The following is a 26,091-nucleotide window of genomic DNA, read 5'->3' as shown; positions in this document are numbered from 1 at the left end:
GGAGGTATTGTTTCAGTGGCTCCCAAAAATCTCGGGGTCTTGACGAGCGTGGCAGTTCCTCTGTGTATGTCTCCATAGTTTCCCTGCAGTATGTCATGTCCGTGAGCCAATCCTTGAATCTGGGGGGTGGGGCGTTTACTACCCCATTTAATGGCTACCCGTCGTTTTGCTAGCAATAGCACCACCGCCAGAAATTTCCGTTGTCTTGTCGGTGTCAGTTTATAAATTCCCAGTAAGCATACCAATGGCATTTCGGCACCTGCTCCGCTAGCATTGCTGCTAACGCCTCTACAATTTCCTGCCAGTACTCGTGTATTTTGGGGCATGTCCACGCCAAGTGTAGAAAATCAGCAGTCATGGCATTACACCTAGGACATCGGTCATGCGGTCTTAGACCATACCTGTGGAGTTGGGACGGGGTGTAATAAAACTGATGAAGGAATTTAAAGTGTATAATCCGTAGATTACAGTTTGTCAGTAGGTGTAGTTGTGTGCAGCTATATTACCAGTCCTGCTCCTCTATCTTGTCTTCTAACAGCTTTTCTCATTTAGCTAATGATCTATTGATCGCTACATTTTGCTCTGATTGAGACGCGTTATATAGTCGGGTGACAAACTTCTGTTGCGTTGTCGCTGCTAGTAGGGCCTTTAATGCTTGTCCACTGGAAGAACTTGGTGTACTTTACTTGAGCGCAAGTTACATTACACAAGACACCATTTTTACAGGCACAGGGAGATTAGGTGATCTGCCCAGAATCACAGGATGTTGAGCAAACGCCGAGACTCGAACCTGGTTCCCATAGCTCCAAAGTCCGCCACAGCCTCTCCGTGCTGTGTTCCAGCTAGCTACACTTGACTCGCTGATAACTGCAACGGACATTTGTTCAAGAATATAAACTACATATTAAGAATAGATAAAATAATAATTTTAACTTGTTTGTACGTACATAGTTTTAAGTAAAACAAAAAAGCGCTAAGATGCAGTCTGGCCATGTCATATCACATTTTTTCTTTTATTAAAGCTATGTAGCACAGCAGCTCGCATCGTGCAACATTTTAAAGAAACCTAGATCTCTCAGAGGTTAAACTTATTTGCTTTGCCAATGCGTGTGTTATTTGGTGGGAGCTGTATGTTGAAAATTGGCCATTGAAATAACATGAACCATTTTGGCTTGGGTTTGTGTTTTGCTAATTACATCAACATTGTTTTATTTCTAATACAATATTACTCCTGGCTCTATAACTGTACACCAGTATATGCAACCATAAATATGTGCTATTATAGAATATTTCAGTCTTAAACATGATGGGGTAGAAAATGTTTAACCAGACATAATTTGCCTCTTTCAGAGTCTCTTAAAGATGTTCCTGAACAACATGATGGTGGACCTCTGTTTACCAAACTGCGGCATCCCTGCACAGGTAAGTCTCACATACTGTCAGCTCATTTAACATTAACTTAAATCCGTTTTCCATTGGAGTTCCTTCAAGTTCTTGTGGGTGTCACTATTTAATTTGCACTTCTGTAGACTGTGGTGCAGCTTGTCAGATGGTGCTACCCCTGCCATTGTTCCACAAACACCTGCATGGACCAATTTGATGGCTGTACCCTCTGTCTGTTTTTGGCCTGGCAGGAAGAAAGAACAGGAGATTAGGATGGTGGCAGGTGGCCCGCCCACTGACAGGTGATGGTGATATCCCAGCTCCTGGGGATACATTTAGGAGTAGGAGACTACTCCTCTCACTGGTGTATCCGGTGTATTCATGGGCACCAAGGTTATTCCCCCTCACCCCCATTATTACCTTCATAGGGACATGCAAGCATTGACACAGTAAATCAAGGCAACTCCTACAATTCTTCTTTTTGTTAGACCATAATGATCGGGATCTGACTTTATTTGATGGTATTCTACTCCTCCGCATATTCACATTGACAAGGTTCCGAAACAGCATTACCTGTTGCCTTACAACTGACCAGTACCAACCGGACCTGCCTGAGCCCTACTGCTGAGTGAAGCCTCATCCCCCAGTTCTCCCCACTAGGAACTAGACCCTATGCTGGCATCATAGCGCACTTGTCCATGCCTAAATGAAGGTTCCATCAGATCCAGGCAAAGTGACTTGGCCCTACAAAACCACTCAGAGCCCTTCTGAATGATTGAGGGAATCCAAAGCTGAGCAACGCAAAACCTTGCTGCAAAGCTTAAATCACCATTGGAACTAATGCAGAGCGACGTGAATCCCAGCAAAGTCCGCTTTTTCAAAGCATTCGTTAAAATGCGAGGCAGCAAAAAGGAAAAAGTCCGAGTCAGATGGCGTTTTGTTTGCTATGCATTACTGCTTGAGAAGAAGAGTCTTTCTTCTAGCATACCTACATTTTCGTAAAATACTGCATTGTTCTGCATCCTGGTAAGTGTTGGCAGCTTGCATTGGTGATCCCCACCACACAAAATGGAGAAAAAACACAAACCAGTAGCCAAATTCTAAATTTGCTGATATTTTGCTGTTACAAACAGACTTTCCAATTCTGTATCATTGCAAGTAAGACCTCACACAAATACCCTGTGGGAAAGTCTTTGAGAGAAAGAGAGATGGGGGTTTGGCAGGGGAACATAACTAAGAGGCAGTCATGACATTTTTTGCTCATAATCTAATGCACAACACTTTCATTTTTATTGATCACTGTTAAGGGTGAATGCGCTTAGTTTTGCAATCAAATAGAATGTTTGAGAAACAGTGAATTGAAACTACTTGCAATTATACTCAGTGGGCTTGGTCCTTAAGCCCTGAGTTTGTAACTGCTGTTTACACTTTTGTGGATGGCACTTACTAAAGTTGGGCATGAATGACTGTCCAATAATGGTATGGTATTACTTTAATTATGTACTATGTCTGTCTGCAATCCGGCAATATTGAAACAAGAAAATCCCCTGGTATGTATGAAGATGCCCTATATTAATTAAGCCCAGGAAGATGTTCCTAATAGCTTGGCAATGGCAGCTGGGATTTGTTGCTACAAGAGCTGATCCTCAAAAAGCACCATTGGAACACACTGTAGATTTTGTTGCTGTACATCAGAAGTGCCTGAGGGTTGTGAATGCTGCTCTGTAAGTCATTTGTTTGTGGTTAAGATGTGGTTTGAGACAGTGGAGTAATGTATGCTTGTATGAAGGTAGTGCAGTATGATGGTGGGTATTCCACGAATAGTCACATTTCTAGCATATATTCAGTTATTCTCGTTGCTTGTGCTTGCTGACCCCTCGTTGCTTGTGCTTGCTCTCCTGCCCCTGCCCCCTCGTTGCTTGTTGTGCCTCTGTGCCCTGCTTGTGATCCGGTTTTCGTGCCTCTGTGCCCTGCCCTGCTTGTGATCCCGTTTTTGTGCCTCTGTGCCCCCCTGCCCCCTGCCCCCTTGTTGCTTGTGCTTGCTCTCCTGTCTCTGCCCCCTCGTTGCTTGTTGTGGCTCTGTGCCCTGCTTGTAATCTGGTTTTTGTGCCTCTGTGCCCCCCTGCCCCCTCGTTGCTTGTGCTTGCTCTCCTGCCCCTGCTCCCTCGTTGCTTGTTGTGCCTCTGTGCCCTGCTTGTGATCCGGTTTTTGTGCCTCTGTGCCCCCCTGTCCCCTCGTTGCTTGTGCTTGCTGCCCCCTCATTGCTTGTGCTTGCTCTCCTGCCCCCTCGTTGCTTGTTGTGCCTCTGTGCCCTGCTTGTGATCCGGTTTTTGGGCCTCTGTGCCCTGTTTGTGATCCGGTTTTTGGGCCTCTGTGCCCCCCCTGCCCCCTCGTTGCTTGTGCTTACTCTCCTGCCCCCTCGTGCTTGTTGTGCCTCTGTGCCCTGCTTGTGATCAGGTTTTTGTGCCTCTGTGCCGCCCTGCTTGTGATCCGGTTTTTGTGCCTCTTTGCCTCCCTGCCCCCTCGTTGCTTGTGCTTGCTGCCCCCTCATTTCTTGTGCTTGATCTCATGCCCCGTCTTTGCTTGTTGTGCCTCTGTGCCCTGCTTGTGATCCGGTTTTTGTGCCTCTGTTCCCTAGGGCGTTACTGGGCAGAGAGCTCTGTGTATGTGGCTCTGTGTGTGTGGCTCCGTCTGTCTGTGTGTGTGTGTGTGTGAGTGTGGCTCTGTCTGTCTGTGTGTGTGTGAGTGTGGCTGTGTCTGTCTGTGTGTGTGTGTGTGTGTGTGGCTCTGTCTGTGTGTGTGTGTGGCTCGCTCTGTCTGTGTGTGTGTGTGTGGCTCGCTCTGTCTGTGTGTGTGTGTGGCTCTGTCTGTGTGTGTGTGTGGCTCTGTCTGTGTGTGTGTGTGGCTCTGTCTGTGTGTGTGTGTGGCTCTGTGTGTGTGTGGCTCTGTCTGTGTGGCTCTGTCTGTGTGTGTGTGTGGGTCTGTCTGTGTGTGTGTGTGGCTCTGTCTGTGTGTGTGTGTGTGTGTGGCTCTGTCTGTGTGTGTGTGTGTGGCTCTGTCTGTGTGTGTGTGTGGCTCTGTCTGTGTGTGTGTGTGGCTCTGTCTGTGTGTGTGGCGCTCTGTCTGTGTGTGTGGCGCTCTGTCTGTGTGTGTGGCGCTCTGTCTGTGTGTGTGGCGCTCTGTCTGTGTGTGTGGCGCTCTGTCTGTGTGTGTGGCGCTCTGTCTGTGTGTGTGGCGCTCTGTCTGTGTGTGTGTGGCGCTCTGTCTGTGTGTGTGTGGCGCTCTGTCTGTGTGTGTGTGGCGCTCTGTCTGTGTGTGTGGCGCTCTGTCTGTGTGTGTGGCGCTCTGTGTGTGTGTGGCTCTGTGTGTGTGTGGCTCTGTGTGTGTGTGTGTGGCTCTGTGTGTGTGTGTGTAGCTCTGTGTGTGTGGCTCTGTGTGTGTGTGTGTGGCTGTGTGTGTGTGTGTGTGTGTGGCTCTATGTGTGTGTGTGTGGCTCTATGTGTGTGTGTGTGTGGCTCTATGTGTGTGTGTGTGTGGCTCTATGTGTGTGTGGCTCTGTATGTGTGTGTGTGGCTCTGTCTGTATGTGGGTGTGTGGCTCTGTCTGTATGTGGGTGTGTGGCTCTGTCTGTATGTGGGTGTGTGGCTCTGTCTGTATGTGTGTGTGTGGCTCTGCCTGTGTGTGGCTCTGTCTGTATGTGTGTGTGTGGCTCTGTCTGTATGTGTGTGTGTGGCTCTGCCTGTGTGTGGCTCTGTCTGTACGTGTGTGTGTGGCTCTGTCTGTACGTGTGTGTGTGGCTCTGTCTGTACATGTGTGTGTGGCTCTGTATGTGTGTGTGTGGCTCTGTCTGTATGTGTGGCTCTGTCTGTATGTGTGTGTGTGGCTCTGTCTGTATGTGTGTGTGTGTGGCTCTGTCTGTATGTGTGTGTGTGGCTCTGTCTGTATGTGTGTGTGTGGCTCTGTCTGTATGTGTGTGTGTGGCTCTATGTGTGTGTGTGTGTGGCTCTGTCTGTATGTGTGTGTGTGGCTCTGTCTGTATGTATGTGTGTGTGTGGCTCTGTCGGTATGTGTGTGTGTGGCTCTATATGTGTGTGTGTGTGTGTGTGTGGCTCTGTCTGTGTGTGTGTGTGTGGCTCTGTGTGTGTGGCTCTGTGTGTGTGTGGCTATGTGTGTGTGTGTGGCTCTGTGTGTGTGTGTGGCTCTGTGTGTGTGTGGCTCTGTGTGTGGCTCTGTGTGTGTGTGTGGCTCTGTGTGTGTGTGTGTGGCTCTGTGTGTGTGTGTGGCTCTGTCTGTATGTGTGTGTGGCTCTGTCTGTATGTGTGTGTGGCTCTGTCTGTGTGTGTGTGTGGCTCTGTCTGTGTGTAGCTCAGTCTGTATGTGTGTGTGGGGCTCAGTGTGTGTGTGGCTCTGTCTGTATGTGTGTGTGTGGCTCTGTCTGTATGTGTGTGTGTGTGGCTCTGTGTGTGTGTGTGTGTGTGTGTGGCTCTGTCTGTATGTGTGTGTGTGGCTCTGTCTGTATGTGTGTGTGTGTGGCTCTGTGTGTGTGTGTGTGGCTCTATGTGTGTGTGTGTGTGTGGCTCTATGTGTGTGTGTGTGTGTGTGGCTCTATGTGTGTGTGTGTGTGTGTGTGGCTCTATGTGTATGTGTGTGTGTGTGGCTCTGTGTGTATGTGTGTGGCTCTGTGTGTGTGTGTCTCTGTCTGTGTGTGTGTGGCTCTGTGTGTGTGGCTCTGTGTGTGTGGCTCTATGTGTGTGTGTGTGTGTGTGTGTGTGGCTCTATGTGTGTGTGTGTGTGTGTGTGTGTGTGTGTGTGTGGCTCTGTGTGTGTGGCTCTATGTGTATGTGTGTGTGTGGCTCTGTGTGTGTGTGTGCGTGGCTCTGTGTGTGTGTGGCTCTGTCTGTGTGTGTGTGTGTGTGGCTATGTCTGTGTGTGTGGCTCTGTTTGTGTGTGTGTGGCTTTGCCTGTGTGGCTCTGTGTGTGTGTGTGGCTGTGTGTGTGTGTGTGTGTGTGTGTGTGTGTGTGTGTGTGTGTGTGTGTGTGTGTGTGTGTGTGTGTGTGTGTGTGTGTGTGTGTGTGTGTGTGTGTGTGTGTGTGTGTGTGGCTCTGTGTCCGCTAATACTCTCTAATGCTCACCTATTGCCATTGTAAATGACAATACCATTTATTTATGTTTTTAAAAAAATGAAAAATGAAAAAAATGCCATTTGCAATGCCAATAGCTCTAACTTTAATAAAGCCGAGACCATTGCATTGTAAATGCTTGTTTGTATAATGTTTACACATTAGGTGATAAACAACATGGGGCCTCTTCATAGAAAACCTCCAACTCGATGACGCAGGAGTTCTTATTTTGATAATTATGAAGAGCTGGATTTGGTTGATATTTTGTGTCAATCGTCAAAAACATTGCAAGCGCCCTGCTGCGTATTTGTTATGAATGCAAGCTTGTATAGAAAGGGATGGATGCCTGGACTATATACGTTTTCTACTCTTTTCTGGCATTTTCAATCAAACCCCTGGCCTTTGTAATAAGACAGGCCCTTGGTAACTGGGGTCCAGTTTAAACCCTTTAAACCCTTTAAATATGACATATAGCTCACTATTAATCAATACTGAGTGCATCTTTTTCCAGCCTTAACGGCTGGCAATTCGATCAATCAAATAGCATTTGTAAAGCACAACACTGTCGCCCTAGCCATATTTGGGCGCTGTGCCTCCGTCCAAGAGCTAGGTCTTGAGCCTCTTTCTGAAGTCTGCCAGTGGTGGGGTCTGTACAGAGCTGGAGGAGTCTGTACGGAGCTGGAGGGGACGGTCGATCCAGGTCTTGACAGCGATGTAGAAGAAGGAGCTGCTGTGGCTACGACGAATGTAGGGAGTGTATGCGAGGGCAAGTGAAGAGGAGCACAGGTGTCTAGTGGGTTGGTGGAAATTCAGTCGATGGTTAAGTTAGGCAGGTCCTAGGTCGTAAAGGGCTTTGGAGGCATGTGTGAGGATCTTGAAATGGCATCTTTTCTGGATGGGGGAGTAAATGGAGGTCTCTCAGGTGGGGTGCAATGTTTGTTCATTTGGGGACGTTGTGGATGAGTCTGGGTGCAGATATGGGCGTAGAGGGCATTGCTGTAGTCCAAGATCCTGTTGATGAGGTCCTGGGTGCCGATGTTTGTTGGAATCCATCTAAAGATTCTGCTGAGCATGCGAAGTGTGTGCAATTGGTCATTTGTGTTGGGTCTTTAAGATCAATGGCAGCAAATCTGATCTGACCGATAATAAACACTTATTCCAGCAGACTAGTAGATAGCCCGGTTTGCCCAAACCTAATGTACTTGCGAGTCATGTGTATATTGTGCAGTAGTCTGATCTTTCACTTGAGCAATTTGAAGGGAGAAACGAAATTGCATAGGTGGGCAATGCTCCTAGCTTTGATGCGAGGCTGGGAATCTTGTTTGTAAAGAAATGTGCCATAGTACTAAGGATTTGTTAGATTCCTGACTGAAGTTTGTGAACATTCACATGGGTAGGTCATATCCACCCTTGAAACGTGATACTCTGTATTCCGCTGTAGTACTGTTGATCCTTGGCACATCCTTATATTATACAGCTGCATTGCAGTATATTTGTCTCCATGCAGGAATGAACTCCATCCACGGATGGGATGCACTGTGACAAAACCTGGTTTATAAGAGTTTTGGTTCTAGGTTTGTGGCTTTGCAAATGGAACGACTACCCTATGGCCATTGCAACCATTCCTAAACCTTGATAATGAGGGGAGAGGATGTGGCGTAACAGCCATAGCTGCCGACTTGGAAAATATAGAACCAGGTGCGAGTCTCTGCGTCTGTTCAACATCCTGTGATTCTGGGCAAATCACTTCATCTCCTCGTGCTTAAAAAAATTACATCAACGTGTCCTTGTGTAATGTATCTAGTGCCCGGGTGATGTTTGTGCTATATAAAACTGTAATTAAAAAATATATTTAAAAAGAAAATTAAACCTTGTTAGTTTATTTCCTCGCTGTGTTTAGCTGGTGTGAAGTTATCTTTTTAGCATGTCGGGTGCCCATTCAAACCCGAATTACTAGATTGCTTATCAAAATGTTCAGTTCTTATCAGATGATGTGGATGCGGTTGGTTTGAAGCTTATGTTACACCATATTTGTCTGGACAGGTGAAGGTGCTCTGTTCTTGTTCGCCGACTCTGGACAGCAGCTGTTTGAAGTGAAGGCATTTAATGAAGAATATCATTCCTGGTTAATTGGTCAAACAGTTCAGCATGGTGAGTAACAGTAGCACTCTCAATTCTTAAGTCTACACCAGTAGGGTTTCTTTTATTTTATATAGCTCTTTATTGAGTTTTAATATGACATTTGTTACATATGTATATAATGTCTTGTACTCATAATATCATCGTTGACTCCATTAGTGACGTGACTGTGTCAACCTCAGTCCTATTGAAAGCACAGTGCTGTTACACATTTCTTTCTCGTTCTATCCTACACTCACGCCTCGCACACCCTGTATCTCTACAATAGAGGTCTCCAACCTTCAAGTGAGAGCTAATTCTGATCAGTGAAAATCATTGTGAGCTACTTAAGGCCAAACCACTCGTGCATTGTTCCCAGACCTCCCCATGCCCACCTTCATTGACTTTAATCCTAATGTCCATATAGCCAGATACTATGGCTTGAACAAAATACTTTGACGAGGGGCACTATGAAAGGTCTGTCATGTGAGTCAGTGAGAGCGTGGTCTTTGGGGATGTATGAACAAGTGTGCATATTAATGAGGTATATGGGTACGGGTGACTGGGAGCTTGTGTCATATGTACTTGTGGCACAGAACATACCTTTTCGTCATGTGTGACATCGTTGTGTATAACTCAAAACATGCAACCTTTTTTTTAAAAAATGGGAGCAAATGCAAAGTGCGCCAAAATGTTCTGCAAACATGTTCATGATATGAAAAAAAATTCTACACTTTGAATTCCTCCCATTTAAAATAATGTCTGTATTTTTCAGTTAGAATATGGCACCATGTCTACCAGCCACTGGAAGCAAGATGGCCTGCTGTGTGTAAAGGCGACAGTTTGAAATGGGAGAAAATTCAACGGAAGAGTTAACGTTTCATTTATATGGAATCCATAAAACTCTTCATTTAAATTTTCTCCCATTTTTAAGCATCCCATTTAAAAATACGAAGCATCTTGCTCTCAGTATTCTGTACACATGGAGCCATATGCAGAACAGTAAAAATACATCCATTTATTTAAATGGAAGGAATTTAAAGTGAAGGAATATGCTTAATTTTTTTTTGTAATCTGTTTTTGAGTTTTGTCCCAACCGTAAACATCTGGCATTTTACTTTACAATATTACGAGTCAGTGCAAGTATTACATGGTTGTTTGGTGTGTTATCAAACCATTTCGTACATATATACATTAATCCCTCCAAGTAGCCCCTTCATATCCACCTCCTCTTTCGGAGCGCCATGGGTCCTCCAATATATCTTTCAGGATTTACTTCCGCACACCCTTGACACATAGTGCAATAGTTTAACCGATTAAGGCAATAACATAATTATAAGCCAGTTCTTCCCCGTTCCCCTCCCTAACCCTTGCCACTGGTGTGTCCTCCTATAGCACACTAATATAGCAATCCAAGTTGTATAGTAATCACTGTTATTACAGCTCTTCCGCCTCCTGACTAATCAGTCCGATCCAACGGGTTGCCAATATTCCGCCAACGTCACCTGGGGCTGTTAGGAACCCACCATGACCCACCTACTCGGGGTGTAGCCATCAGCACCTCCAATCCTGATCCTCCATCAGACTCTGTGTCTGGCACCTCCACTGCCACCACCAATGCCTTCCATGCCTTTGCTGTTTCCAGTGCCCTGTCGTTTTTGGACCTCTTAGCTTGCTGGAATCGGACCATACTCTCGCTAGTTGCCCATTTAAGTAATTCAGCTTTCCAGCGCCTGACACTGAGCCCTCTTCTAGATTTCCAACACATCATTAGTTCTCTTTTAGCAAGCAACAACCCTAAATCCAAAAATGTACAAAAAAAACGTTTGTCCTAGACTTATGGGTAAACCAATGCAGTATACACGTACCCATGTCCGGTTCTATCTGCCTGTCTGTAACCTCGCAGAGTCTATCTACCACTTCCTCCCAATACGTTCCCAGTTGCGGGCAGCTCCACATGCTGTGGGGAAACTCCACCCCCACCAAATTGCAACGTGGGCATTGGGCTGTATTCAATCCAAAATACCTGTTTATCTTGGCCGGTGTTAGGTACGCTCTATGCAATACGTAGAAGTGGATCAGCTGAAACCTAGCATTGCTCGTACTCTTCCATGCTCTTTCAATTCCCTTAGCCCATGTCGTCTCGGGGGTCTCTTTACTGAGATCTGCCTCCCATTTCTGTTGCAGGTGGCTCAGGGGTTGCATCCCCTCTTCGACCATCCGTCTGTATAGACATATTATAGCTTTAAAGGTCCCCGCTGCCATCACCACATATTGGCACACCAGTGACATCTGTGGTTCCGCTAGTCCCCCTCCCCAGTGACGTTGGACTGCAGACACGAGGGCTGAATGCAATTGAAAATCACCCCTGGGAAGGCCGTACCTATCCTGTAACACCTGGTAGGACAGTAGCACTCCATGCTCGTACAGGTTGCCCAAGACTTGCACTCTCAGTTCTCCCCCGCCCCCCATGCGGCCAACGCCATCCAATCACCCCCGTGTGGAAGAGCAGTGCACATACCCAAAGGAATCTCCGGAGCATAGGGTCGAGTTATCCCCCCTCTACTTTGGGTCCTGTTCCAGCAGAGCCTTAACCTCTGCTCTTCGTGAGTTAACAACCCAAGTCGTAGTCTTTGATGAAGCACAATAAAGGACAGTACATGACGCGGAATCCATCGAACCCTCCCCAGGGCCATCCGGTCCTCTACATTCCTGCGCCACTGCCTGGGTAAACTATTGTAACTGAGCCGCCAAGTAATATAATTCAAAGTCTGGAACCGCCCAACCACCCTTAGCTCGGGGTCGCATCATTGTGGTCAGAACGACCTGCCGTCTGCCACTCCCCCACAAGAATTCACCTACCAGCCAGCGGAGCGTTTTGAAGAAGGAACACGTATCCAGATCGGCAGCGTCCTAAAGTTAGTATAACAACCGTGAGGGTCCAGAAAGGTTTTATTCTAGGGCTGGGGCGCACTGCCTTACGGTGACGCTAATACTCAAAGGAGTAGGAATTCTTTGAAAAAGAGTGAGGTGCAAAAGGGCGAGGGGAAAAAAACCTTAACCCGTCAGTGGAGTGACAATCTCGATTGGCACTGTAAGAGTACAAAAACCGAAAGCCCATGCACACTCTAAAATGGGTTAAATGAAATTCAAACATAAATCAAATGCAGTAAGGGAGACAAAGGCATGGAAAATACATTTGCAGTAGTGTTAATTAAGAATAATAACAACAGGTTTGTCCTTGGTGTGAGGTGTCTTTAATGTTCAGACACATGAAGAACCAGCCGACACGTGTTTCGTCGTGTATGGCACAGTCTGCCTACAACTCTTCAGGGCTGTACAAGATTGGAAGGGATCCGAAGGTCGCTCAGTCGGTGATAATTCCAACCCGACAGGGCTCTGGACCATGAAAGGATGAATGGTTCAGGACACGTTCCTAAAACTCTTGCTGATCAATCAAGATATGATATGCGAAGATATAGACGTTGGTATTGCTTCTGATCATTGAGGAAGAAACGTTGTAAACATTGCTGTTAGGCGAAAATACATATATAACCCCTCTGGATTGGGTGTGGATTAGGTAGGCGCCTTGGACACGGACTGTTAGGCGGGTGCGTCCTGCAGTCGTGACTTCTTGTGTGTGGACCCACCTACCAACCAGCGGAGCGTTTTGAAGAAGGAACATGGTATCCAGATGCGCAGCGTCCTAAAGTAGTATAACAACCGTGGCAAAGCCACCATCTTCAGGTGTGCGACCCCGCCCGCCACTGATAACGGCAGCGTTACCCAGTACATTAAGCTACCCTTAATCCCTCTCATAGCTCTACCTATGTTACCCTCCAGCAAGTCCTCCTGCATATGATAGATGTTAGTGCCAAGGTAGGGTAGGCAGTTTGACTCCCATTGTATACCTTCTTCCAGGATGGGGCTCTGCATCGATACATCCACCGGAAATAAACAAGTCTTCTCCCAGTTCACCTGAGCCCCGAAGCCTCACCAAATGTTCGAAGTAATGATGTCGCCCCTCTCAGAGCCTCCCCCGTATTGGCCAGGAACATGAGTAAGTCCTCTGCATAAAGTGATATATACTGCACGTCCCTGCGTAGTTCTAGTCCAGTGTAGTATATCTCCAACCTGGCTTTTGCTGGCAGTGGCCCGATCACTAATGCCAATAGCAGGGGAGATAGCAGACAACCCTGCCGCGTACCCCGCCCAACCGAATAGGAAGAGGAGATCGTCACCCTTATTCGAATCCGGGCCGTCGTAGATCTATACAGGATCTCCGTCCATCTCACGAACGTCTTCCCCCAACCCCATCCCTCGCATAACTGGAAATAAGTACTGCCATTCCAAACTATCAAAGGCCTTCTCGATATCAACCGAAAGGATTGTTGCAAATGGTGCTGAGCTGTAATCCTCTCCCAAAATGCAAAGCACTCGCCGCACATCGAGGGACGTGTTTCGGTTTGGGATAAATCCCGCTTGATCCTGGTGGATCAACTGCATCATATGCGGGAGGAGTCGGGTCGCGAGGATCCTACTCAGGATTTTATAATCAGTGGTCAACATTGAATGTGGGCGGTACTCCGTCTTATCAGTTGGGTCCCTCCCAGGTTTCAGCAGTGGGATAATAATAGCCTCCCGGGTGGTTGACGGTAGCGTCCCCGCCTTCTGCGCCTCCCGGAACATGGCCAGTAGACGTGGGGCCAAGCTATCAATGTACACTGAATAAAATTTGATGGGTAGCCCATCGACCCCCGGTGTTTTGTTCCGCGCCATTTGCTTAATCGCCCCCCCCTAATTTCACCCAATGTGATCTGCTTGTTCCTTCTCTAGCTGGCGTGAGGTCACTTCCCAAAAAACAAAACCTGTTCCCTAAGGCAAAAATGTGTAGTGTATCCAACGCTAAGGTTTCCTCCTCAGCGTGGTGTATACATCACCTTATCTTTTTATTATTTCTAAAGCAAAAACCTTCTTGTTTCTTATGGTCATTTGCAACACTCTCTTGCCTATTATTTAAAACCTCTATTTCCACTGACAGTCCTCCAGAAGGAAAAAAGCGGCAACTGATTTTAACACACTATTCAGTACACCGACCAGCTTCTTCAGTAAGCACACACCATATCTAGGTGAAAAGAATGTGAAAGAGATAAAGTGACCCCTCACGGGCGAACCACCAGGGGGGGTAACTGGCAGGTATTCACCAGATAAGCCCACTGTTCTCATCATTGGTAGTCCCCTTATCTCAAAAAAGAAACAAAAACAGCGTTCTAAAACAGTGTCCAAACAAAACAAACTGAATAGGTGCAAGAGTGATCACTAGGTACACTCTAAAGTGGTGACTATATGTAAATAAAATGTACATACACACCTGTCACACGATAACTTTTATTATTCACAAGGGGTGAACTGTCAAATTAAAAAATGTGTACAGGTTGCTATCCATGCATACCCCCTTTCACATGCCAACATGTTTCATGGCCTCCAATTTATGGCAGATTCTTCAGGGCTAGACAACTCGTCACAGCACCGGAGTTGGACACACCATTCTAGAGAAACTGTCAATGGAAAAAAAGGAGAGTACAACACTGTGTTTAAAAGCCAACTGCCTCCTCCCAAATTGCTCACAAACTGGAAAAATGTGCAGGACCCTATTTACACTTAATAATCATAGTTACACTCGCTAAGCTATTGTCTCTCGTACCAGCTTGCGGGTGGGTACTCTGGTCAGAGCAGACTCCTTGTGTGAATCCTTCTTTCTGACTACCCCTTAGTCGTAGTATCAATCTATATATAACAGAGGAAAAAGCAACAACAGTGATGTGCTGAATGTTTTTTTTCACACTGTTATGTATCATAGCACCCAATCATGTCACTTCTCCTTCATTCCTTAATCCCCAAATCATATCAGCAATCGGGTCTATAAAATGTTTGCACACCGGTAGGTTTTTACAATTATTAGATTGGGCAGCACTCTTTTATCAGTACGAACACCATTAAACAGCGGATCACGTTGTGTAAACACAACACATCAGCCATTACTTTCAGTTCGGGGGTTCTGTTAACCAATAACCCTCTGCCAACTCTAACCACTTCACATGTTCCCGGCCCCCTACTCCTCACCAGTACGGGCTTCACACAATGTGGCGTATCGTCCTGCGCTTATCCGACGACAACGTCTAGTTTAAAACGGCAATAGTGCGGGACGCAGTCATGTGACCACTCGACTCGCGTCTAGTATGGCCGCCATTTTGGATAGGGAAAAGAGTACTGCCGGTTTATCTTAAACCACAACACAAAGGCAGTTTATTCCCGAATAGTGTTCCACAAAGACATTAAAAAGCTAATAGCATGCTAGCTGGTGCATATTTATTATTAATAGAGGAACAGTTGCCTCTTCTGTTTTTAGATTTTAAATGAGCACATTTAGTTATACAGCGCGGTCACAAGACATGCATCTAAATCTACTGCCATATTAGAGTGGTGAAAAAGTATTCCAGCAGCATACTTCTTTTAAAACCCCTAGGTGTGCAGTTCATAACTGGACCAATACAGCATCAATAAATGAAATCTTCCAATATTGAGAAGGCTTCCTTTACTCTTAATGAAACCCTATCAAATATGAAAATAAGTTCACCCTTCATTGCTGATGACCGAATATTACAGAGCAGGAGCTTTCCCGGCTAGTTTACTAGTGAGGATCGAACCTCGCATCTTTCTCGATTATAGTAAGTTCAGGCTTGATTGGAGTTTCATAGCCAACAAACGCACACAAGACTGGCTGATATTAATAATAAGCACAGCCAAGAGGTTAAGTGAAGAACTGCTTAAAGAGATCTTGGAGTTAGAAGAAAGTATAAAACAAGACACCACTCTGACTGATACCAAGGAACAACTGAGCAGAATCCAAGGAGATTTAAGTGATTACAAAAATTATATGATTAACCAAAAAGAAAAACGGATTACAACTCGACCTCGAAAGATAAACACATGAGTAGGCATTCCCTTATGTAAACGAGGGATACTACCAAGCGGGTGCTGAACAATTCAATCAAGGAGGACGTCCAAGGGGGAGAGGGGGTAGACAACAGACTAGGCGTACCCCGAATAACTGGAATTTTGACAACACTTCCAGTGAAGAAGAGGAAGAAGGCCAGCAAGGCACTAGGGTGAGATTTAACCAACAAGACCGGAATACCGAAGATCTAGGTGTTCTTCTTAGGTCTTTTTTAGGCCGGGGGCAGAAGACCAACAGAGGGGGGAGGACAAACAGGACGAGGCCAAGGGATGGGCAATCAGCCCTAATGGCAATCTTTCTCCCCATGAGTAACCCGCAGTCGGGGGAGAAATCAGACTTAAATAATATCGTGGTCAATCTGTCTGACTACATCCTGACATCCATGAAGAGAGGGTCCTAAACAAGGGAGTTGGGTTTGTTCGTACGCCGAAACATGATTCCTTTAAATGTAGGGTGGAATTCCACGAGACTATGCGTAGGATCAAACTCAACGTTTTTTGCTAATAAACCCTGGGAGAGTCCCTCTCTTCGGGATAGATTTGAAAAGAACATAATCATTCTGTCCCCCGTCGAACTCTATGGGTCCGGAAGTTGCAGTTTTTGAGGCAAAAGTACTACAAGACATAACCAGCCTTGAAGCACAAGAGAATAGGTCAAAATACAATAATATGACTAAAGAGGATTGGATGGCAGTCAAAACTTTGCAAAACAATCGCTCCCTGACCATAAAGTCAGCTGACAAGGGTGGGGCAGTAGTTGTTCTAAACTCTGAAGATTATGATTCTGAGGTCAAGAGACTCCGTTAAGTACGATCCAACTATAGGCCCTTGAGCCAGGACCCTGTCCAAGATCTACTTAAGGCTATACGGGAGATGGTGGGCATAGCGAAGGAAAATAAATGGATTTCAGTGATTTCTTGGTGAATGAACATCCCAGAACTCCTGCTTTTTACATCCTCCCTAAAATTCATAAGCCTACACGCCCCCCCCGCCCTCCCCCCCAGGATGACAGATTGTGTCGGGGTTACAATCAGTTCTTGAACACTTGTCACAGTACGCTGATTATTTTTTGAGGGAGTCTGTGATTAACCAACCGTCTTTTGTCAATGACACTACGAAGGTCCTTAACATCCTGGACGGCATGTCTTTTGATGAGGAACATGAATTTCTCATCACGATCGATATAGAGTCGCTCTATACCTGTATCCCCCAGGACGCTACGCTAGTGGCAGCAGCACGAGCACTGGGGAACCGGAATGGTTCTATGATGTACCTCAATCTTTCGTGTTGCAATGTGTAGAGCTAGTCCTCACAAGGAACTATTTTAGTTATAAAGATCAACTATATCTCCAAACATCAGGAACATCAATGGGGGCTACCATGTCTGGCATGTATCTATGTCAGACAGTTTGAGGAGCACGTCGTCTACCAATCCACCAACCCCTTCCAGAGGAACTTACACCTCTGGAAGAGGTATATAGACGACGTGCTTTGCATTTGGACGGGCACTGAGGAGGCGCTCTTGCAGTTTTTGGATTGGCTGAACCAGCAGGACGTTAGCCTTAAATTTACTTGGTCTTACAGCCACAACATGGCTATCTATTTAGATCTTGTAATAGAAGTGAAAGATGGAGTGATCACCACATGTGTACATAAAAAACCAACTGATAGAAACTCTTTTACTTTATGATTCTTACCATCCGAGGGCCCTACGGGATAATCTCCTGGTTGGGCAGTTCCTGCGTTATAGGAGGAACTGTTCCTCGACCAAGGCATATATAGAACAATCACAGGTACTAGCAGAGCAGTTAGAACAAAGGAACTACCCTCCGAGAACAATAAAACAAGCTAAAAAAAGAGCCCTGAATAATCCCCGTAGTGCCCTTTTGGAGAAAAATATGAAAGAGAAAGATGACTGTGTTCAAGTTGTTATGACTTTTGACCCCCTAGCCTCAAGAATCAGAAAGTTCATTCGGAAGCATTGGTCCCTACTCTCATGTAAAGATTTTGTCATGCCACCACCTAGGTTTGCTTTTAAGAGATGTTGCAACCTCAAAGACAAATTGGTTCACACTCTGGGACCCCCTGCACTGAAAGTGAACGAAACTACCATTCCTAAAGGACATTTCCCAAGTGGTACGTGTTCTGTGTCTCCCCCTAACCAAGAAGACTACAAGTGTAACTCTAAAATCAGGGAGGGAGTGGTTTTTAAATAATTTTAGTAATTGTAATACCACAAATGTGGTGTACAGATTACTCTGCGAATGTGGCCTGCAATATATATGCCTTACGTCTAGAAAAGTAAAGACGAGAATGCAAGAACATCTTAGTACAATAAGGGCTGGGAAATTGACAACAAAACTGGTTCAACATTGTCACACAGCTAAACATGTGTTTACGTGGGTAGTCTTAGAGAAAGTACTAGGCAACCCTCCGAATGTAGAAAAGATCCTCCTGTCTAAAGATCCTCCTGTCTAAAGAAGCTAGATGGATCTATCAAGAAAAGAGTGACCAGCAAGGCCTTAATGAAATTATTGAATGGAATAGAGTTGGTTGAAATTCCCCATAGTGCGTTCTGGACTGTTCGGTTTTGCCCTTGTTATCAGGCACAGTGTTACCACTGTGTGTTCCATCAAAATGGGTGCCTTTACAAATTCTGGGATTTTTGTACAAGTGCAATACACCCATTGATCTGTAAGACAAGAAAAATTAAAAACGTAAGCTTATGTTGTGCAGAGATTGTTTTTTTTTTTAAATGGCTACCATAAGCAATATAATATGTTGCTTGAAATCATAAACTTCCAGCAACTAAAGGGGTTCCCCTTTCCAGAGTTACTTTGAATATTGGGTATTTTTCACTGTAAATTTCGGTCCCTTGGTAAAGTTTATGACGTTGTGTATAAAGTTTTGTATTTTTGAATCGGCAATGAAGGGTGAACTTATTTTTATATTTGATAGGGTTTCATTAAGAGTAAAGGAAGCCTTCTCAATATTGGAAGATTTCATTTATTGATGCTGTATTGGTCCAGTTATGAACTGCACACCTAGTGGTTTTTACAGAAGTATGCTGCTGGAATACTTTTTCACCACTCCAATATGGCAGCAGAATTAGATGCATGTCTTGTGCCCACGTGACCGCGCCGTATAACTAAATGTGCTCATTTAAAATCTAAAAACAGAAGAGGCAACTGTTCCTCTATTAATAATAAATATGCACCCGCTAGCATGCTATTAGCTTTTTAATGTCTTTGTGGCACACTATTCGGGAATAAACTGCATTTGTGTTGTGGTTTAAGATAAACCGGCAGTACTCTTTTCCCTATCCAAAATGGCGTCCATACTAGACGTGAGTCACGTGGTCACGTGACCGCGTCCCGCACTATTGCCATTTTGAAACAGACGTTGTCGGCTATGCGCAGGACGATACGCCGCGTTGTGTGAAGCCCGTACTGGTGAGGAGTAGGGGGGCCGGGAACATGTGAAGTGGTTGGAGTTGGCAGAGGGTTATTGGTGAACAGAACCCTCGAACTGAAAGTAATGGCTGATGTGTTGTGTTTACACAACGTGATACGCTGTGAAATGATGTTCGTAGTGATAAAGAGTGCTGCCCAATCTAATAATTGTAATAACCTACCGGTGTGCGAACATTTTATAGACCCGATTGCTGATATGATTTGGGGATTAAGGAATGAAGGAGAAGTGACCTGGTTGGGTGCTATGGTACATAACAGAGTGAAAAAACCATTCAGCACATAACTGTTGTTGCTTTTTCCTCTGTGATATATAGATTGATACTACGACTAAGGGATAGTCAGAAAGAAGGATTCACACAAGGAGTCTGCTCTGACCTCTGAGTACCCACCAGCAAGCTGGTACGAGAGACAATAGCTTAGCGAGGGTAGCTATTATTATTAAGTGTAAATAGGGTCCTGCACATTTTTCCAGTTTGTGAGCAATTTGGGAGGAGGCAGAAATAATCAAAGATAAGGTGATGTATACACCACGCTGAGGAGGAAACCATAGCGTTAGATACACTACACGTTCTTGCCTTAGGGAACGGGTTTTGTTGTTTTTTGTGATTTATGAGTGGAGGGCAACCCGTTATCCCTTACACCCTCTAGGCTCCTTTATTGACGATATAGTGAGGTCACTGTGAGAAGTTGGCCCGATATGCAGCGTTCGCTATTCTAGCGACCACTATGCATCGGTCCAAACGACCCTTATGGTGATTGGTTGTAAGTCAACCTTAGACCAGCTATCCTAGTAGCGTGGATACGAGCAGTCTTCGGGCTAAACTCTAGAGGGCGTGTTAAGCCAGCTGTTATACCATCACATACCCCTTGAACACCAAGTGAAAGGACACCACACAAGTGTTATGAAAATAAACAGTGTATTTATTAGAATCACAACAGCCCTGTACTCTTTATGAGGACAGGGTACTAAGCACAGAACAAAACTCTTAGGAAAATACAAGTGCACAATTAAAACAAGTGCCCGAGGGCACGGAAAGTTCTAGTGGTCTCGGGCGGACCCGATAAGGCAAGTCGGAAGCGAGGGACTCGGGACCCTTAAGTAAGGAGGCTATGCAGGGACCGTAGTGCCGGAGTTACCTAACCACGAGGGCTGCGGCTGCACAAGTCTTACAGGCGTCGGGGGTCTTCGCTGACGAGCCAGGAGCCGGAAGAAAAGGAGTTGCTGGCCGGCGACCAGTGATGAATAGTTCGTAGAGATCCAAGCCTGGATCAGAGATCGATGATACCTGAAAGCAGAGGGGGGACCAAGTTCGTACTACTAGCCAGTAGTCAGAGGGTACCAGGAAGGCACCGGATGGCCGTCACCTCGACTAGGTGAGTGGGCGACGCTAGGCTCTGCAGTCTCACGGACCAGGAGGCGTTGTCGGCGACCAGGATGGAGGTGCGAGCTGTCCCACGAAGGTTGATGCTGTCGGCGTCGCTGGGCCCAGGATTGGGGCAACAAGCCTTGGCAGATTTCAGGGCCACGTGGTGGGCCTAAAATGGCGTCTTGAGTGGACCAGGAGGGTCCGTGGTGCTCCTCTCGTAAATAGGAGCAGAAGGTTAGTCTGGAGCAACCAGACCAGCAGTGTTGGTTGTCGTTCGTCGTCCAAGGGTCACAAGTCAGCGGCTAGTGATCGGACAACGTGCTGAGCAGCGGCAGAAGGGCCCCACGCAGATCGTGGAGATGCTGGGAGACTGCACTTCGGTGCTGGAGCTGCTCAGGGTTGGGGCTTCTCGGACCCCAGAGCACTCACTAGAGAATTCCTTCGGTGGTCGTGCTGATTTAAGAATGCGTGCAGGTTTTGATGATGGCCGGTCCCTCGAGGTCTCGTCGCACCCACAGATCTCAGCTGAGCTGACGATGTGGGTAGAGGTCAGAGGTGCCAGGGAAGCCGGTTCTCGTCGAGCTGGGTCGTCTGATTCCTGAGGAAGGACTTGCAGCAAACCGCAGAGTTCTTAGATGGTGCCTGCTGGTGCAGGGTGACTACTCCTTAGCCACAAGGGAGAAATCTTGAGAAGAGTCTCGAAGTCCTTTCGTAGAAAGTATTCTTGATTCAAAGATGATCTAATTTGGAAGGGTCCCCGCTCCGGCCTTTATCCTAAAGAAAGGGGTGGGTACATGACTAGGTCCTGCCCTAGGGGTGGGACCAGGAAGGGGGGTAGCTACACCCCTCTCCCCTGCCGGACTTTCCCCAGGTCAGAGGCTGCGCGCCCCTGGAACTGGTTCTGACCGGCAGATGCGTAGTGAGCACCGGGGTGCCACTCCGCAGTCACCTACCTACCCAGAATACACAAAACCCCGTCTGGGACGGTGCGAACACCGCCCCTGACCGGAAACCCTTTGTCCAAGCACTCCTCGCTGGAAGGACTCCCAGCAGCAGGAGGTCAGACTCGTGTCTTTGGTGGCAGCATCCATTTTGTGGAGCTGAGGCTTTGGTTAACTTTAACCGGGGTTCACAGTTACGTACATGTCGTGTCCCTCTAGAAGGGCAGAATGCTAACCTCGTCGCCAGAATTGGTGAGGGGGCAGCATCCCGATTCGTATGACACCTTACTCGACATGTCTTGATAACGCTATACCGAAGTTACCGATATGATACGCGTTATCATGGAACAGCCATTGGGTCTTGGTTCCGCAAGCTGCAACCGGGCTCGGCTCGTGCCAGAGCCCAGTTCACACGATTCCACGCACTCTGCCTTCAGGATTGTCAAGGCCTGCCATAGGAGTGACTGATAGTAACTCGGGTGTCCATTATGAGTTTAGATATAGGGATACTATACCTACAGCAACGGGCGAATACGCCACGTTGCCCCAGCTGTCGTGCAGCCAGTTGTGTCAGATTTAGATGGCCAGCCAGGGGTGGCATAATACATGCTTCAGCCCCTGGTAGGCCCTGGGTTTACCGATGCCCTGAGTTACAGGGTCTGACAGGGTGGCCCAGTTCCAATTGGAAATGTACCTAAGGTACATGGAATCCATTTTAGAGAGAGAGCAGTAGGCCTGGGGTCCTGATTGGCAGGGCCCCAGGTCAACTAAGTCGGAAAACCAGCAAAACACCAGGCAAAAAGTCGGGGGTAACCATAGTCAGGTATCTACCTTCCTACAGTCACTTCCAACAAGAACTCCTCGACGGCCGTCCCGGCATGTCGTAATTTGCAGGGGTAGAGGTTAGTATAATAATCCAGAAATGACCCCTTAATCCCCTGCTGCGTATATACCACCTCACCCTTTTGGAGCTGTCAGACCTAGGATATGGGATCCCCGGGGGTTTGGGTTAGCCAGCCATGCCAACAACGTGCTAGTTTTATCCTCCTCTGCATGCACCCTCGCTAGGTATGATCGGTGATCGAAGCAGCGCAATCTCTCCACTTGCTGCGCTACTGCCTCTCTAGCATCCGAAACCTCCCCTTGTGCCCACGGGTTTTCTGGGCGAGCACTCTCAGCCGCTTGCAACTGCTGCTCTGCTGATTCCACATCATTCAATAGCGTCTTCCTCACTCCCACCATTTTGGTGATACACAAGCCACGCACTACCACCTTAAACGCATCCCATTCCAACGCTACTGTTGAAGCTATACCCTTGTTCTCATTAAAATATTGTGTTATGCCCGTTCCAATAGCCTCGCAAAAGACAGGGTCCTCCAGCATCTCCGGCTGAAGCCGCCAGGTCGGTAGGACAGCTCTCTCCCGGCCTCAGCGTATCTTTACCAATAATGGATTATGATCTGATAACGTTCTGGTGAGGTACTCATGGTGCTCCACCTTAGCATGAATGTCAGGGGTGCTTAATATTGCATCCAGCCTGACATGCAGTTCGTGTAAGCTGGAGAAATAAGAATAGTCCCGCTTCTCTAAGTGGTGTGCGCGCCATTTATCCACAAACCCACATCAGTTTTGCCATGCACGCCTAGCCTTTGAGACTATGTGTATAGGGGCATAAGGCAGCAAAGGGTGGGACCTATCCATTTGTATATCTACAATGGAGTTGAAGTCCCCTCCCATCAATATGTAACCAATTAGGTGCGGCGCCAACCTCCCGGATAAGTGATTAAAAAAGAGACCTGATCTACATTAGGGGCATATATACTACAGAGCATCACATCTACACCATTAAGGTGACCCGCCACCACCAGAAAATCTCCCCTCCGGATCCACTAACTGCTGTGTCAGCGGAAAGGGGACCCCGGCCCTAACCCTTACCAAAGCCCCTCTAGCAAATGCTGAGTAGGTCGTATAAAATAATTGTCCCCTCCACCTATGCTTTAACGCCAGCCCCTCAGTCTGATTAACATGAGTTTCCTGGAGAAGGCTATGTGAACCCCCCCCCCCACCCCCCTACCCACCTGCGCACTAAGTAGGCATGTACCCTATGACGCTGTGTCATTGTTCGGAGCCCCCAAACATTCCAAGTAATGCACTTTAAGTCCAGTAACGACCCCATAGTGATATCTGTAACACAACAACAGTTGCTCACAACTTTTGAACACACCGGTGGCTCGAACAATCCCCAAAACAAACCCAACCCCACCCCAGAACAGGCGCTACAGATCTAGTACCCATCCAAACTAATATCCTAAATATTCCCCAAGGAACTACTGAGGAATCACACCCACACTAAAATAATGCGAGGCAGCAAAGAGACGTAGAGGATCGACCTTCTAGTCCTCAATCATTCCACGCCTTACCCCCAAAGACAGTCCGTCAACCATTCCTGAGACAAAGTAAAATAAAGGAACCCAATTGTCCACACACTCTTCCGCCCCCACTGGTCCCTCCTACCCTCTTTCACCAGCCACCCTCAGGAGTAATGAGAAACAGTTAGGGGCATGATGAAGCCCGCCTTCAGCTTCTTGTCCACCCATTTAAACTGCAACTTTAGGCATCTTCTAGCTTTTCCGCTGTCCCAGGTGTCACGTGGGGCAATTGACCACTGCCTGTCATCGAGTCATCCGTATCCGACCCCTTCTCCGATTCTGTAGCTGCCTCCTCCCTCCTGAGAGAGGGCTGCAACAGCTTTCAACGCAGTAGTCCTTTCTGTCCTGTTTGTGTTTCCGAGGGCTTCTGGGCAGGATGACTATGTCTGCGGTTGCGCCGTGAACGACACTAGCGCGGCCCTTCTGGCGGTTCACTCTTATTCACCCCCCCCCCCCCCCCCCCCCCTGTCCCGGTCTGTACGACTCAAGCCAAGACCAAGCTTCCTCCGGACTTTCGTGCAAAAAGGTCTTACCATCTAGAGCCACCCGTAGTCTGGCAGGACACATTAGCGAGTACTGAAGTCCCTCGTCCCGGAGCGCCATCTTGACCTCCAAAAAACGAGGCCCGGCAGCGCTGTACATCCATTGTATAGTCCGGGAACAATGTCACTTTGCTGTCACCCACTGTGTAGGGGCCCAGAGTGCTAGCATTTTTCAACAGATCTCTATCTTTATAATGCAGCAGTCTCGCTACCACCGGTCTGGGTGGCCTTCCAGGGGCCGGCCGGCGAGCCGGGACCCTATGTGCTCTCTCCAGAGTATAAAAGGAGGAGAGGCCTTCAGGGGCAACCTCCGTTCTCAGCCAGGCTTCCAAATAGTCCAGTCCCTTCCACTCCTTCCGGCAGCCCCACCACAAGGACGTTATTTCTTCGATTTGTCTCTTCGGCTCTCCGCTCTAGTATTTGCACACAGTGTGGACATCCGTGATCCGAGCCTCCAGGGCCCGATGGGCCGGTTCCATGGCCTCGAGGGTGACTTCTGTCGGTTTCACTCGATCAACAAGCTTAGTGTGATCCGCACGAAGGACGCCCAGACCCTGTGCCACTTGAGCAATATCCTGCTGGAGAGCTGCCCTGGTGCCAGTGATGGCTTTAAGAATGTGGTCCACTTGCTGTTGCATCATCCTCTGGTTGTTGTCTAAGCTCTTCCTGCTTATCTTGCGTACTAGTGTCTTCATCCACTTCAGGGGGTGTGCCCCCCTGCTGCCCCTGTGGCTTCCCCATGATTCGCAACGCAGCAAACCCCAGCACCAGAGCAACCACCCCCCACCCCCAGCAGTCAATGTTACATACACTCTATTCTGGTGGTCAACAGCAGTCCTCTCAGCTGCCCAGGTGCTCCTCCCTGCCCACACAGTCCTGTACTCCCCGGGTCCAATTGCCAATCCTTCCCAGATGAATCTGCAGCCGCACAATCCTCCTCACACTGTCGTCCCACCACTGCAGGTTCCAATACCAAGCAGGTCCGCACCGCTGCGCAATCCGCACTCCTGATGAACTTGACGCTGTACTGATTGAAAGTCCCAAAATTTGCACCCAACCACAGCAGCCCACCGGGAAGTCACCCGCAACGATCAAATGCCACCCCACTGACTCGTCCTTCTCTTTGATTACGCCACTGAGTGACACCCGCGTAGAATAATCAATGGTCCCGTTCCTTCACTCTCCTCTTGCTGTGTCAACTAACTGCCACAGGCCCAGCAAAGCAGCAACCCTCCGGCGGCCCAGTCACTCAGAATCCCCTGTGCCACAGCTCTCGCAAGCCGCGCTGCCGAAGTGCTCCCACCAACCCTTACCCCGAGGCCCTTCTGCTGCGTCAGCTGTTGCCCGGTGTCTTCCAGGTATTGGCAGCGTGGGTAATCTGCTAGGGTCCCCCCTGGTGTTCGCCACGGTCAATAACACACTGCAGCGTGCCCCCTCTTCCAAGGCAGTGTCTAGTGGGATGCCTCCACTGTTAACTGAGCAGCCCCCTCGTCCTGTACAAATGTCCAGAGCGGCAGTCCTCATCCCCACTTGACTGCACACCCACTGTGGGCTTCTGCTGCTTGGTGCCTCAGTATTGCTCACTGCAAAAAAAAACAGTTGATGGACAGAATGCAGAACAATGTCTTACATTCACCCCAGTACAAAGATCTGGGCCTAAGTCCATCAGTTTTTTGCACTCCACACCACCCTAGGTCAGA

The 26,091-nt window shown here is 47.5% G+C and overlaps 1 protein-coding gene across 1 annotated transcript in view; it reads left to right on the top strand.

Moving 5' to 3' along the window:
- RNASEH2B (ribonuclease H2 subunit B) overlaps nucleotides 1–26,091 on the top strand; it is a 243,868-nt gene that overhangs the window by 52,053 nt on the left and 165,724 nt on the right. The window contains exons 2-3 of the mRNA XM_086934946.1: nucleotides 1,351–1,422; nucleotides 8,548–8,655. Coding sequence (XP_086791072.1) covers nucleotides 1,351–1,422; nucleotides 8,548–8,655 — 180 coding nt within the window. The remainder of the gene's footprint in view (nucleotides 1–1,350; nucleotides 1,423–8,547; nucleotides 8,656–26,091) is intronic.

This window comes from Lissotriton vulgaris, chromosome 8 (genome assembly GCF_964263255.1).
Source record: "Lissotriton vulgaris chromosome 8, aLisVul1.2, whole genome shotgun sequence".
Lineage (NCBI taxonomy): Eukaryota > Metazoa > Chordata > Amphibia > Caudata > Salamandridae > Lissotriton > Lissotriton vulgaris.
This window is presented reverse-complemented; position numbering and strand designations above follow the sequence as displayed.